Source organism: Pongo abelii, chromosome 3, assembly GCF_028885655.2.
Source record: "Pongo abelii isolate AG06213 chromosome 3, NHGRI_mPonAbe1-v2.0_pri, whole genome shotgun sequence".
Classification (NCBI taxonomy): Eukaryota; Metazoa; Chordata; class Mammalia; order Primates; family Hominidae; genus Pongo; species Pongo abelii.
The window spans coordinates 834,299-847,000 of NC_071988.2; the positions used below are offsets into that span (position 1 = coordinate 834,299).

General features: G+C 56.2%; 1 protein-coding gene across 12 annotated transcripts in view; it reads right to left on the minus strand.

The window, feature by feature from the left end:
* Positions 1 to 224: 224 nt before the first annotated feature.
* GAK (cyclin G associated kinase) overlaps positions 225 to 12,702 on the minus strand; it is a 90,756-nt gene continuing 78,278 nt past the window's right edge. For 7 of the 12 annotated variants that reach the window (XM_063722590.1, XM_063722626.1, XM_063722615.1 and 4 more), the window contains 5 exons: positions 11,314 to 11,430; positions 2,758 to 2,982; positions 1,976 to 2,124; positions 840 to 1,016; positions 225 to 722 (listed from right to left, as the gene is read on the minus strand). In XM_063722590.1, coding sequence (XP_063578660.1) covers positions 621 to 722; positions 840 to 1,016; positions 1,976 to 2,124; positions 2,758 to 2,982; positions 11,314 to 11,430 — 770 coding nt within the window. In that variant the 3' untranslated portion in view covers positions 225 to 620. 12 annotated transcript variants of the gene reach the window in all.

Genomic DNA, 12,702 nt, shown 5'->3' on the forward strand with positions numbered 1-12,702 from the left:
GGGTCTGGGGACTGCAGGGGCCCCTGCCCTTGGCCTTGCCCTGGCTGGGCTCCATGGCTCCCTGAAGAGCTGCCCAGAGCCCCTGCAGCCCCGGGATCCGCTTCTCCTCTCCACTCGGCCCCTGCAACAATCCAACCACGGCAAGGTTGATGAGGAAGCACAGCCTTGCGCCCCAGCTGGTGAATGGCACCTGGGCGAGTGGATCCACACTGGAGACACAGCAGTCATCGGAAAATAGTTTAATTCTGTACAGACAACCACGGGACTGATTACAAAGTGCGGTGCAAACACCAGGGCCCATGAGCGCCAGCAGCGTGGCCCACCACGTGCCGGCGCTCCAGAGGCCACGCCGGAAACACCAAATAAATCACAGACGTAACAATTGTGGGAGGAGCATGAATCAGCTGTTCCTTCGGGAGGAGAAAAAGGAAACAACAATCAGAGGCTTTGGAATGCTTTCTCTTCATGTGCCTGGAATGCTCGGCGGGCGGCGACTCGGGGCTCGGAGCCCCACCCTGGCCACACCTGCCGTCGCCCACGGGGTCCTCACGGTGGGGACCCGGGTCTCACGACGGCTCCCGACCTGTGGAGCTGTGTGCACAGCCACCACCACTGCAGCCTCAGAAGAGGGGCCGGGAGCCCTGGTTCTCAAACTCCGACCAGGCGTCGTTCAGCTCCATGAAGATCATCTTGGCGTGCTGCTCGTACGGCTGCCCTGCGGCCTGTGGGTGACAGGCGGTGTAAGCGCCTCTTATAAGCATGCGGGGGTGGGCGGGGCAGGACCTCCCCCTCCCCCTGCCCCCAAAGGCCTCAAGCGGCCGCCTGGCAGCTCTGCTCACCTTGTCGGGGTGCACGGCCAGCACCGCACGGCGATAGTGCTTCTTCACCTGCTCCGGAGCCACCAGGTCGGCCATGCCCACGGGCGTCCAGCGGCTTTCCCCGTCCCACAGCACTGTGTGCAGCGTGGACAGCAGGGCCCGGATGTTCCGCTCCTTGCCTTCAATCCAGTCCAGGAGCTGCGGGAGACACGGAGCTTGCTGAGCCCTGGGCCCCTGCCTGCCCTCCTCCTCTGCACCGCGGAAACTGAGGCACGACGCTGAGGAAGTGCCTGGTCACGTGGAGTGGGCTCAGCCCGGCTCACAGACACTGTCCCACTGCACGCCCTGCCTCAACTATACAGAGCCCACTCCGGACGACACAGGGCCAGGTGGCCTTCATGTTCCAGGGCCTGGGGCCAGAGGGACCCTCGTCTCAGCCAGATGTTCACCGGGGACACAAACCCTGGTTCTGGTGGTGCAACCCCTCGGCCCATCCCAGGCCCCAGACTCAGAGGGAGAAGGGGATGGTCCCTGGTGCCTGTGAAAGGACCCCAAGGTCACAGGCACACGTGGCCTGCAGAGCTGGAGGGCGTGTCTCAGGGCCGGCACAGTGACACCCTGACCGCCGCATCCTCACCCCCCAGTGAGCGTCCTGGGTTGGGAGGCTCAGTACCCAGAGCAGCCCCAGGAGACGCCTGCCCTCAACAGTCTCTGCAGACACCCCAGGGGCACTCACTCCTGTAATGCCCGCCCACCCTGCCCCCACCAGCGCTGAGCCATCTGGGTACATGGGGAGCAGCACGGCCTGGGGCCTGACTCTGCCCTGCCCCCCAGGCCTCAGGCCACCCTGTCCTGGAGGGCTGCCAGGCCCATCGGCAGTGACAGGTCCCTGGCTGGAGACGCCGGCTCCGTGCGGTACAGGAGATGCTCCAGGGGTGACAGGTCCCTGGCTGGAGACGCCCGCTCCGTAAGGCACAGCAGATGCTCCAGGGGTGACAGGTCCCTGGCTGGAGACGCCGGCTCTGTAAGGCACAGCAGATGCTCCAGGGGTGACAGATCCCTGTCTGGAGACGCTGGCTCCGTGCGGCACAGCAGATGCTCCAGGGGCCATGGGTTGAGGCCTCTGGGCTCCCAGGAAGAGCTGCCCACCCACCCACCTTCAGCTTGAGCGGGTCCATGTCTTTAGCCAGGTCCTGCTTCCTCATCTCTGCAATGGTCTTTGGCCCTTTCTTGTCAGACCTGGAGGAGAAGCCTTGATTGGACAACAGATCTTCAAAGTCGTTCTCAGAGACTTTTGGCTTTTGAGCTAGAAAAGAACAGAAACTTTTTTTTGTTTGAGACAGGGTCTCCACTCTGTCGCCCAGGCCAGAGTGCAATGGTGTGATCTCAGCTCTCTGCAGCCTTCGCCTCCCAAGTAGCTGGGACCACAGGCATGCGCCACCATGCCTGGCTAATTTCTACATTTTTTGTAGAGAGCAGGTCTCACTGTTGCCCAGGCTGGTCTTGAACTCCTGGGCTCCAGCGATCTGTCCGCCTCAGCCTCCCAAAGTGCTGGGATTAGAGGCGTGAGCCACAAAGCCCAGTTAAGAACAGAAACTTTCTGCAGAGACACACAGGCCCAATTCCACCTGCTGCCCCCGGGGACAGGGCTACCATCCTGACGCCTCCAGAGAAAAGAAGAGGGAAGACAAGACAGGGTTGCAAAGGCCATTTGTTAAAAACAGGTCAAGAAGATGTCACTGGAACAAGAGGGACCTAGAGGCCTGACCCAGAGAGAGACCAGTGGACACACATCGGAAACCGTGTCGTTCTCTGAGTGGCTTGGCCATGCCTGTCCCAGGACTGGGCTCTGAGATGAAGAAAACAACATAGGTTCTACCTTTAGCCAATTCAGGGAGGTCTCTGCAAACTCCACAGCAGCAGACAGTAGGGGACTCACCAAAGCTGGGTGTGCGGACCCCCCGCTCCTCTCGCGCCCCGATCACACTGAAGTTCGAGGCATAGTTAGGCCTTGGCTGTGTGCAGGCTTTGGGGGGCGGCTTGGCCTGAGGGGGCCATGAGGCGCCCTGGGCTGGCGGCCGACTTGTCTGCCAGGAGCTACTGCCTTTGGGTGTGGTGGCCGTTTTGGGAACGAAGCCCCCAGGAGGGAATCCAGCTGGTGAGCCTGTGGAGACGGAGATCAGAAACTCGGCATCTGGTCGTCCACGAGGGGCAACTACTGTTTCTGTAACTCAGAGCGCCATGTATATTGGAAAGCACACGCTTGCAAAATAGAACACTGATCACTCAAGGCCGTCCAGAGGTGCCAGCTCCACCCACACGTGTGACGGTCTCCAGGGGCTGGCGCACAGGCTAGGTGCTGGGGCGACAGGAACATTCTGGATGGAGGGCAGACACCACGACAGGGCAGCTGTGGAGGCAGCACCCCACCCCTACGAGCCAAGGCAGACCCGGGGCTTGTCCACGGGGGTTGGGGCAGTGTCCCCACATCTGTAGCGTCCTGGAGGGCCACTGCCATCTGTCGCGTGGCCACTGCCTCTCAGAGCACATCAAATCAGGGCTGATCCTGTAACTTTTTTTGAGACGGAGTCTCGCTCTGTCACCCAGGCTGGAGTGCAGTGGTGTGATCTCGGCTCACTGCAAGCTCCACCTCCCGGATTCACACCATTCTCCTGCCTCAGCCTCCCAAGTAGCTGGGACTACAGGCACCCGCCACCACGCACGGCTAATTTTTTTTGTATTTTTTAGTAGAGATGGGATTTCACCGTGTTAGCCAGGATGGTCTCCATCTCCTGACCTCGTGATCCGCCCACCTCGGCCTCCGAAAGTGCTGGGATTACAGGCGTGAGCCACCGTGCCTGGCCCGATTCTTTAACTTTTTATTTTGGAATAATTAGAATAGCAGGAAGCTGTAAATACCCTGAGCACCTGTGCCCAGCATCCCCCAGGGAGGGCGTCTCTCACAACCTCAGAGAAGCACTGAGTCCAGGCAGCTGCGCCACCTACAGATGCACCAGACGTGGCCAGCTGGACTCGTGTGTGTGTGTGCGGGGCCGTGCCACTGACTGCACCACGGATTCCTCTCAGCACCACAGCAATCACGACCTGAATGCTTCACTACGGTTCTGTCATCTTTTTTTTTTTTTTTGGAGACAGGGTCTCACTACGGCTGGTCTCAAACTCCTAGGCTTGAGACCCGCTGTCCTCATCTCCCACAGGGCTGGGATGGTGGGTGTGAGCCGCCACGCCCAGACTGTCATTTTAGTCACATTCTAGAAGGGGACCAACAGCTGCAGCCTCTGGACTGGCACTCTTCACTCAGGACGAGGTCACTTGAGCCCAGGGCATCTGCCACTCCCCCTCCCTGCCGAGGGCCATCTCGTGGTGTGCAGACCACCTATTCCACCTACTGAACCGTTCACCTGTAGGACACCTGGGCTGATGCCACTGTTTGGCTACAACAAACACGTCTTTGAACGCCTGTTACGGACTTTTGTGTGAATGAGAGTTTCCATTTCTCTGGGATAAATGTCCCACAGTAGCTCAGTAGCTGTGTGTTTAGCTTCGTAGGAAACCGACTACCTGTTCTCCAGAGCGGCCCTGCCACTTCTCACTCCTCGGGAACGCCTGAGAGACGCAGCTCAACCCTGGCAATGCGTGAGACACGGCTCGCCCCCCGGGCTATGCGTGAGACACGCGGCTCGTCCCCCTGGCAATGCGTGAGACACGTGGTTCGTCCCCCCGGCAATGCGTGAGACACGCACTCCGGCCTCCTCCGTGCTCCGGCCTCCTCCGCGCTCCAGCCTCCTCCGCACCAGCATTTGGTGATGCCAGGTGTCTCGGCCTGTGCTTTCCGGCCATCGAATGTCGATGTGCTGGAGGTCTCTTCATGTCTCTTACCCATTTTCTTTTTTTTTTTTTGAGACAGAGTCTTGCTCTGTCGCCCAGGCTGGAGTGCAGTGGCAGGATCTTGGTTCACGCAACCTCCGCCTCCCGGGTTCCAGCGATTCTCCTGCCTCAGCCTCCCGAGTAGCTGGGATTACAGGCATGTACCACCACATCTGGCTAATTTTTGTATTTTTAGTAGAGACAGGGTTTCTCCATGTTGGTCAGGCTGGTCTCGAACTCCCGACCTCAGGTGATCCACCCGCCTCGGCCTCCCAAAGTGCTGGGATTACAGGCATGAGCCACCATGCCCGGCCGTCTCTCGCCCATTTTCTAACTGGATTGCTTTCAGTTTGTTTTTGACTGTATTTTTATATTCTGTAGATGAGTCCTTTGTCAAATAGGTGGTTTGGAAATATCTTCTCCCAGTCCGCAGCTCAGATGCTCAGAGCTCTGAAGTTGGGTCCACCTGTCCTGTTATGGGTGTGGTTTGGGTGGCGAGTCTACGAACTCTGCCCAGCCCCAGGCCACAAAGGTTTTCACCTAAAGGCCCTGCATTCTGATGAGCTGTTCTGTAGAACACGGGCTTAGGGCTTTGCCTACGGCTGCCCAGGTGCTCCAGACCATCTGATGAACGGGTTTTCTGCCTCTGTCAAAGCTCCACTGGTCTCTCTTGTGTGGCCGATTTCTGAGTCCTCTCTTCTCTCCACAGACGTGTCTGTCTGCCATCACCGCAATGCTGATTTGTGGTTTCAGAGTCAGCCTCAAAGCCAGGAAGAGTGACTTCTCCCGTGTCATTTTTCCATTACAAAAATATTCCAGGCATGGCTGGGTGCGGTGGCTCACGCCTGTAATCCCAGCACTTTAGGAGGCTGAGGCGGGTGGATCACGAGGTCAGGAGATCAAGACCATCCTGACTAACACGGTGAAACCCCATCTCTACTAAAAATACAAAAAATTAGCTGGGCGTGGTGGCAGGCGCCTGTAGTCCCAGCTACTCAGGAGGCTGAGGCAGGAGAATGGTGTGAACCCCGTAAGGGGAACTTGCAGTGAGCAGAGATCAGGCCACTGCACTCCACCCTGGGCGACAGAGCAAGACTCCGTCTCAAATAAATAAACTATTCCAGGCATCTAGTCCATCTGTCTTTCAAATACACTGTACAGTAAGCTCATTTGTATCTAGGAAAATCCCTGCTGAGGCGTTGGCAGGAACTGCGTTAGGCTACAGATGCGCACAGGAGAACGGCCACCTTACTCGGGAGCCCCCAGGCCGTGAGTGCAGCGTCCGTCTCTTCACTCACATCTCCTCTGGTCTCTTTTGCCACGGTTGGTTTTATAGTCCCACCATACAAGCCCTAGACATGTCTGGTCAGATTTATACCTAAATGTTTATTTTTTCTAAAAAAAATAAGGTGATTGTAAATGGTACTGTTTTAAACGTTGGCTTCCTTGTATAATTGCAAGTAAACAGAAATAGGACAGATTTGTGTGTGTTGACCTCGTATCCTGCGACCTCACTGAACTCATAGCTCTAACAGGTCTTTGTAGATTGCTTCAGAGTCCCCGCGCAGACAATCATGTCATCTGCAGACAGGAGTAATTTTATTTCTCCCTTTGTAGTGCGTGTAACTTTGACCTCCTTTTCTTGCCAAATGGCAGCAGCCGGGACTTCCAACAAGCAGAAGTGGAGAAAAGACACTCCTGCCCTGTTCTTGATTTTAGGAGGATGGTTAAAAATGATATTGGCTTGGCCAGGCAGGGTGGCTCACACCTGTAATCCCAGCACTTTGGGAGGTCACTTGAGGTCAGGAGTTTGAGACCAGCCTGGCCAACATGGTGAAACCCTGTCTCTACTAAAAATACAAAAATTAGCTGGGCGTGGTGGTGCATGCCTGTTAATTCCAGCTACTCGGGAGGCTGAGGCAGAATTGCTTGAAACTGGGAGGTGGAGGTTGCAGTGAGCTGAGATTATGCCACCGCACTCCAGCCAGGGCAACAGAGCAAGACTCTTGTCTCAAAAAAAAAAAAAAAAAAAAAGATGTTGGCTGCAGGTTTCTTGAGACAGGGTCTTGCTCTGCTGCCCAGACTGGAGTGCAGTGATGCAATAATAGCTCAGTCCAGCCTTGACCTCCTGAGCTGAAGCGATCCAAGTGATCTTCCCACCTCAGCCTGCCGAGTAGCTGGGACCACAGGTGCTCACCACCACACCTGCTCACCACCACAGCTGCTCATCACACCTGCTCACCACCACAGCTGCTCATCACACCTGCTCACCACCACAGCTGCTCATCACCACACCTGCTCACCACCACAGCTGCTCATCACACCTGCTCACCACCACAGCTGCTCATCACACCTGCTCACCACCACAGCTGCTCATCACACCTGCTCACCACCACAGCTGCTCACACCTGCTCACACCTGCTCACATCTGCTCACACCTGCTCATACCTGCTCACCACAGCTGCTCACACCTGCTCACATCTCACCACAGCTGCTCACACCTGCTCACCAGCTGCTCACACCTGCTCACCACAGCTTCTCACACCTGCTCACCACAGCTTCTCACCACCACAGCTGCTCACACCTGCTCACTACACCTGCTCACACCTGCTCACCACAGCTGCTCACACCTGCTCACATCTCACCACAGCTGCTCACACCTGCTCACCAGCTGCTCACACCTGCTCACCACAGCTTCTCACACCTGCTCACCACAGCTTCTCACCACCACACCTGCTCACACCTGCTCACTACACCTGCTCACACCTGCTCACCACCACAGCTGCTCACATCAGCTCACCACCACAGTTGCTCACCACCACAGCTGCTCACCACACCTGCTCACCACCACAGCTGCTCACACCTGCTCACCACCACAGCTGCTCATCACACCTGCTCACCACCACAGCTGCTCACACCTGCTCACCACCACAGCTGCTCATCACACCTGCTCACCACCACAGCTGCTCACACCTGCTCACTACACCTGCTCACACCTGCTCACCACCACAGCTGCTCACACCTGCTCACCACCACAGTTGCTCACATCAGCTCACCACCACAGTTGCTCACCACCACAGCTGCTCACCACACCTGCTCACCACCACAGCTGCTCACACCTGCTCACCACCACAGCTGCTCATCACACCTGCTCACCACCACAGCTGCTCACACCTGCTCACCACCACAGCTGCTCATCACACCTGCTCACCACCACAGCTGCTCACACCTGCTCACTACACCTGCTCACACCTGCTCACCACCACAGCTGCTCACACCTGCTCACCACCACAGTTGCTCACATCAGCTCACCACCACAGTTGCTCACCACCACAGCTGCTCACCACACCTGCTCACCACCACAGCTGCTCACACCTGCTCACCACCACAGCTGCTCATCACACCTGCTCACCACCACAGCTGCTCACACCTGCTCACCACCACAGCTGCTCATCACACCTGCTCACCACCACAGCTGCTCACACCTGCTCACTACACCTGCTCACACCTGCTCACCACCACAGCTGCTCACACCTGCTCACCACCACAGTTGCTCACATCAGCTCACCACCACAGTTGCTCACCACCACAGCTGCTCACCACACCTGCTCACCACCACAGCTGCTCACACCTGCTCACCACCACAGCTGCTCATCACACCTGCTCACCACCACAGCTGCTCACACCTGCTCACCACCACAGTTGCTCACATCAGCTCACCACCACAGTTGCTCACCACCACAGCTGCTCACCACACCTGGCTAATTCTTACAGGGGTCTCACTATATTGCCCAAGATGGTTTCAAACTCCTGGGTTCAGGAAATCCTCCCGCGTTGGCCTCCCAGAGCACTGCGGTTATGGTGTGAGCCACTCCGCCTGGCCTGGCTGTGGGTCTCTAGACATGCTTGTTACCACGCTGATGACGTTCTGCTCATGACTGGCTCTCTGACAGTGCTACCATAAAAGGTGCTGAATTTCTGAATTTTGTGAAATGCCTTTTCTTCATTGTTGATGTGACTCTCAGCCAGTTAATATGATACTGGGTTAGTGCAAAAGTAATTGCGGTTTTTGCTATTACTTTCAATGGCAAAACCACAATTACTTTTGTAGCAACCTAAATAGATTTTGTTAACAATTCTGAAATGTCAGCCTTGGATTCCTGGAATAAATCTTACCTGATCTTGGTGTAAAATTCTCTTTCTTTCTATACTGATAAATTCTATTTGCTGAAGTTTGGTTGAGGATCCGTGTGTATGTTCATGGGGAATATGGGCCCAGTTTCTCTTTCCGGTGCTGTTTCTGTCTGATTTTGCTATCAGGGCGATAGTATGAGCTTCGTAAAATCAGTTAGAAAGTGCTCCCTCTCTCCTGCTTCCTGCGAGAGGGTAGAACCGGCATTCTCTCTCAACACTCGGTGAAATTCTCCAGTGGCCCAGGTGGGTCCACAAGTTTCCTTTTTGGGAAGTTTTAAATTATGAATTTATTTTCTTTGTATTTATAGAATTTTTCAAAGGATCTACTTGATATTGGGTAAGTTGTGGCAGGAACTGGTTTTGAGGAATTTGTCAATTCATGTAAGTTGCCAAGCATGCTGCACAGAGGCGCCTGCACCCATGACCCTCGTAGAGCCTGCGGGGTCTGCAGTGGTGCCTCCTGCACCATCCCCCGTATCGATGACCTGGGTCACTCTTCCTAGCAGTCCCGGGAGAGGTCTGTGGGCTTCACAACTGGCCTCTGTCTCTGTGTTCCACTGCACTGCCCGTGGCTCCTCATTCTTTCTTTCCTTCCGCTTGCTGTAGGCTTATTTCGCTCTTTTTTTTTTTTTTTTTCCCAAATGTCTTGTGCAGAGAGCTCTGGTTACTGCTGGGGCATTCGAGCTTTTCCACGGCAAGCGCCCATGGCTGGGGGTGTCTCCGCACTGCCTGGTGGGGCCCTGGGCTTTCCTAGGCTGCACTTGCAACTTCACTCAGCTCCACGCATTGTCTCCCTCGAGACCTCCTCTCTGGCCCAGGTGTCGTTTGAAAGTGTGCTGTTTTGTTCCGAAGTGTGAAGATTCTTCCGTTCTATTTCACTGTGGTCAGAGAGCACACTGCAGAATCCTAGTTCTCTGAGGACAGGGCCTGCGTGGAGGAGGCTCCCACGGTGCATGGAAAGGTCCGTGTCTGCAGCTGGTGGGCCCTGCTGGCTGGAGCCTCCGCCCTTCTACATCCTCGCAGCCTTTGGTACAGCTGCTCCGTCACGTGTCGGGACAGCAGTGCTGACGTCACCAGCTATGATTTGGGTTTGTCTATTTTTTCCTTCAGTTGTATCGGCTTTGCTTTGTTCAGAATTGCTGTCTTCCTAGAAGGCAGGATGGTTTCAGGCTGCCCACTGAGCCAGCAGGTGGAGGGCTGGGGCTGTGTCTAGGACACAGACAGCGGGGATCCCTGGGAGTCCACTCCTTCTGCCCCAGTGCCGGCTGCCCAGGGCAGTCAAGGCACACGCAGGTCTCCTCCCGAGGGCACGGCCCCCGCAACCCCACCGTGCGCTCAGACAACACAAGACAGAGGCCACAAAGGGAAAGAAAATATAAAACAACACCGACAGAAACGCTCATGGATGTCTTCAAAAGATACAACAAATCCCCAAAATCACCCGAAACATAAAAAGAACATTCAAAGATGAAAAAACTCTTGGGACTTCATGACAGAACAGAAGGCACTTCAGATGTGAGCTCGCGAGAGCAGAGTGAGGACTCGAAGCCAGCCCGGGAGAGCATGAGGACTCGAAGCCAGCCCTAGAGATCCGACGCCGACACCTGCTCGCAAGAATTTGAGGCACTCAGGGACGGACAGGAGAAACGATGAGGAGATGGGAAATGCTCCCAGAGCTGAGCAGGAACAGACGCCATAGCCTGGGGCTGCATGCTGGAGCGTCTGGGGGTCACCGGCACCAACAAGCATCCCAAGTGGAGCCACTTCCCACCCAGCATTCCACCCGACAGCCAGGTGAGTGCACGGGAGGCCCCTTCAGATGATCATCCCCCCGCCGCCGACGCTTCTTCTGAGAAGCCACAGGGACCCCAGGGGGATGCATCTTGGGAGTGAACCCAGAGATCCAGGGGCGTCAGGTCAGCCCAAGGAGACTCGAAGCCACAGCGCCCGCACCGGGCCTGAGGCAGATGCGGGACTGCAGACTCAGACCACAGCGCCCGGGCCGGGCCTGAGGCAGACACGGGACTGAAGAGGGTGGGCTCGGTTCTTGTGGCCGACGGCCAGCACGCTCCAAGCACAGCCTCGGGGGCTGAGCAGAGCCCAGCCACACCCCACTTCCATGCAGAGACCCCGCTTCCCAGATGGCCCCCACGGCCCTGAGGGCAGGATGGATCACGCACCACAATGCCGGTGGGGGCTGGCAGCAGCGCCAGTGTCAGCAACTCCTGGTTTTAGCTTGCCAGTTGGCAGTCGCCTGGAACAGGTGCAGACACGCTGTCCCCTTGGGCTCACTGTGCTCTGGGTTCAGGGGTCTTGGTGAACAGTGGCAAAGACTTCACTTTGGTCAGACAGACAAGAATAAACCTCCTACAAGGAAACAGCTTCCACACCCCCAATGTGCCCTCCACGTTACCTTGGAGGCCGGAGCTGAGGTCGCCAAGGTCAGCAAATGGGTCCGGGTTCTGAGACTTGGTCCAGCTGGCCTGAGAGCCACAAGGGGCCGGCTGACCTCCAGGAGAGAAGAGGGGGCCTGGAGAAGCGGCACAGGGCATTAGAACAAGCACCACCTGAAGCGAAACATACCCTCCTGGGACCTGCGATCGCGCCTCCTTACGACGTGACAGCCCCACTCCTGCCTGAGAGCTGGCACCTGCGCGGCCTGCGTGCACGAGACCAGCCAGGACAGAGGCGTGTGTGGTAGACGCTGTCTCCATGCTCCATGCTGCTGCCTGGGGAAACAGCTTCACACCCAGAACCAAACCACGTTCATATCATTATGATTATGATTCTGCAGTACCACTTTCTGGAATCTATCTAAAATGTGAATGTTCTTCATGATATTCTTTATAATAGCATAAATTTGAGAATATCCCAAGTATAAAATCATAAAATACAGCCTGGGCAACATAGAAAGACCCTGTCTCTACAAAAAATTAAAAAATCATCCAGGCACGGTGGTACATGCGTGTGGTCCCAGCTACCCGGGGGGCTGCGGTGGGAGGATCGCTTGAGCCCAGGGGTTGGTGGCTCCAGCTACCCAGAGGGGCTGTGGTGAGAGGATCGCTCGAGCCCAGGGGTTGACAGCTGCAGTGAGCCGAGATCATGCCACTGCACTCAGCCCCAGTGACAGAATGAGACTCTGTCTCAAAAAAAAAAAAAAAAACACATTGTAGAGCTACTTGATAGAGTGCCATGCAGTCATTAAAACCAGGCTCTTCATGTATAAAGAGCCCTCGTGGATCTATTCGAGGAAAAAGATGAATTCCTGAGGCCAAAAAATGAGCAAAGACCATGAAATGATTCTCAAAAGAAATACACATAACCAAAACCACTCAAACTAAGAGTCAACCTCATTCATAAGAAAGAAATCAAACTGGCGAGACACCTTCACAGTGATCATCCAACCAGGAGACAAACCGGAGACGGGAGCTGCCCCTGGGCAAAGACGTCCTGAAGCGCACTTGAGGGGATGGGCACCCAGGCCCTGGCACGCCTCGCACTGCACTCGAGGGGACGGGCACCCAGATCCTGGCGTACCTCGCACTGTGCCATCTCTGCAACGTACAACTCAAGGGGACGGGCACCCAGGCCCTGGCACGCCTTGCACTGCACGTGAGGGGACGGGCACCCAGATCCTGGCGCGCCTCGCACTGCATGTGAGGGGACGGGCACCCAGATCCTGGTGCACCTCGCACTGCACGTGAGGGGACGGGCACCCAGATCCTGGCGTACCTCACACTGTGCCATCTCTGCAACGTACAACTTGAGGGGACGAGCACCGAGGCCCTGGCGCGCCGTGCAC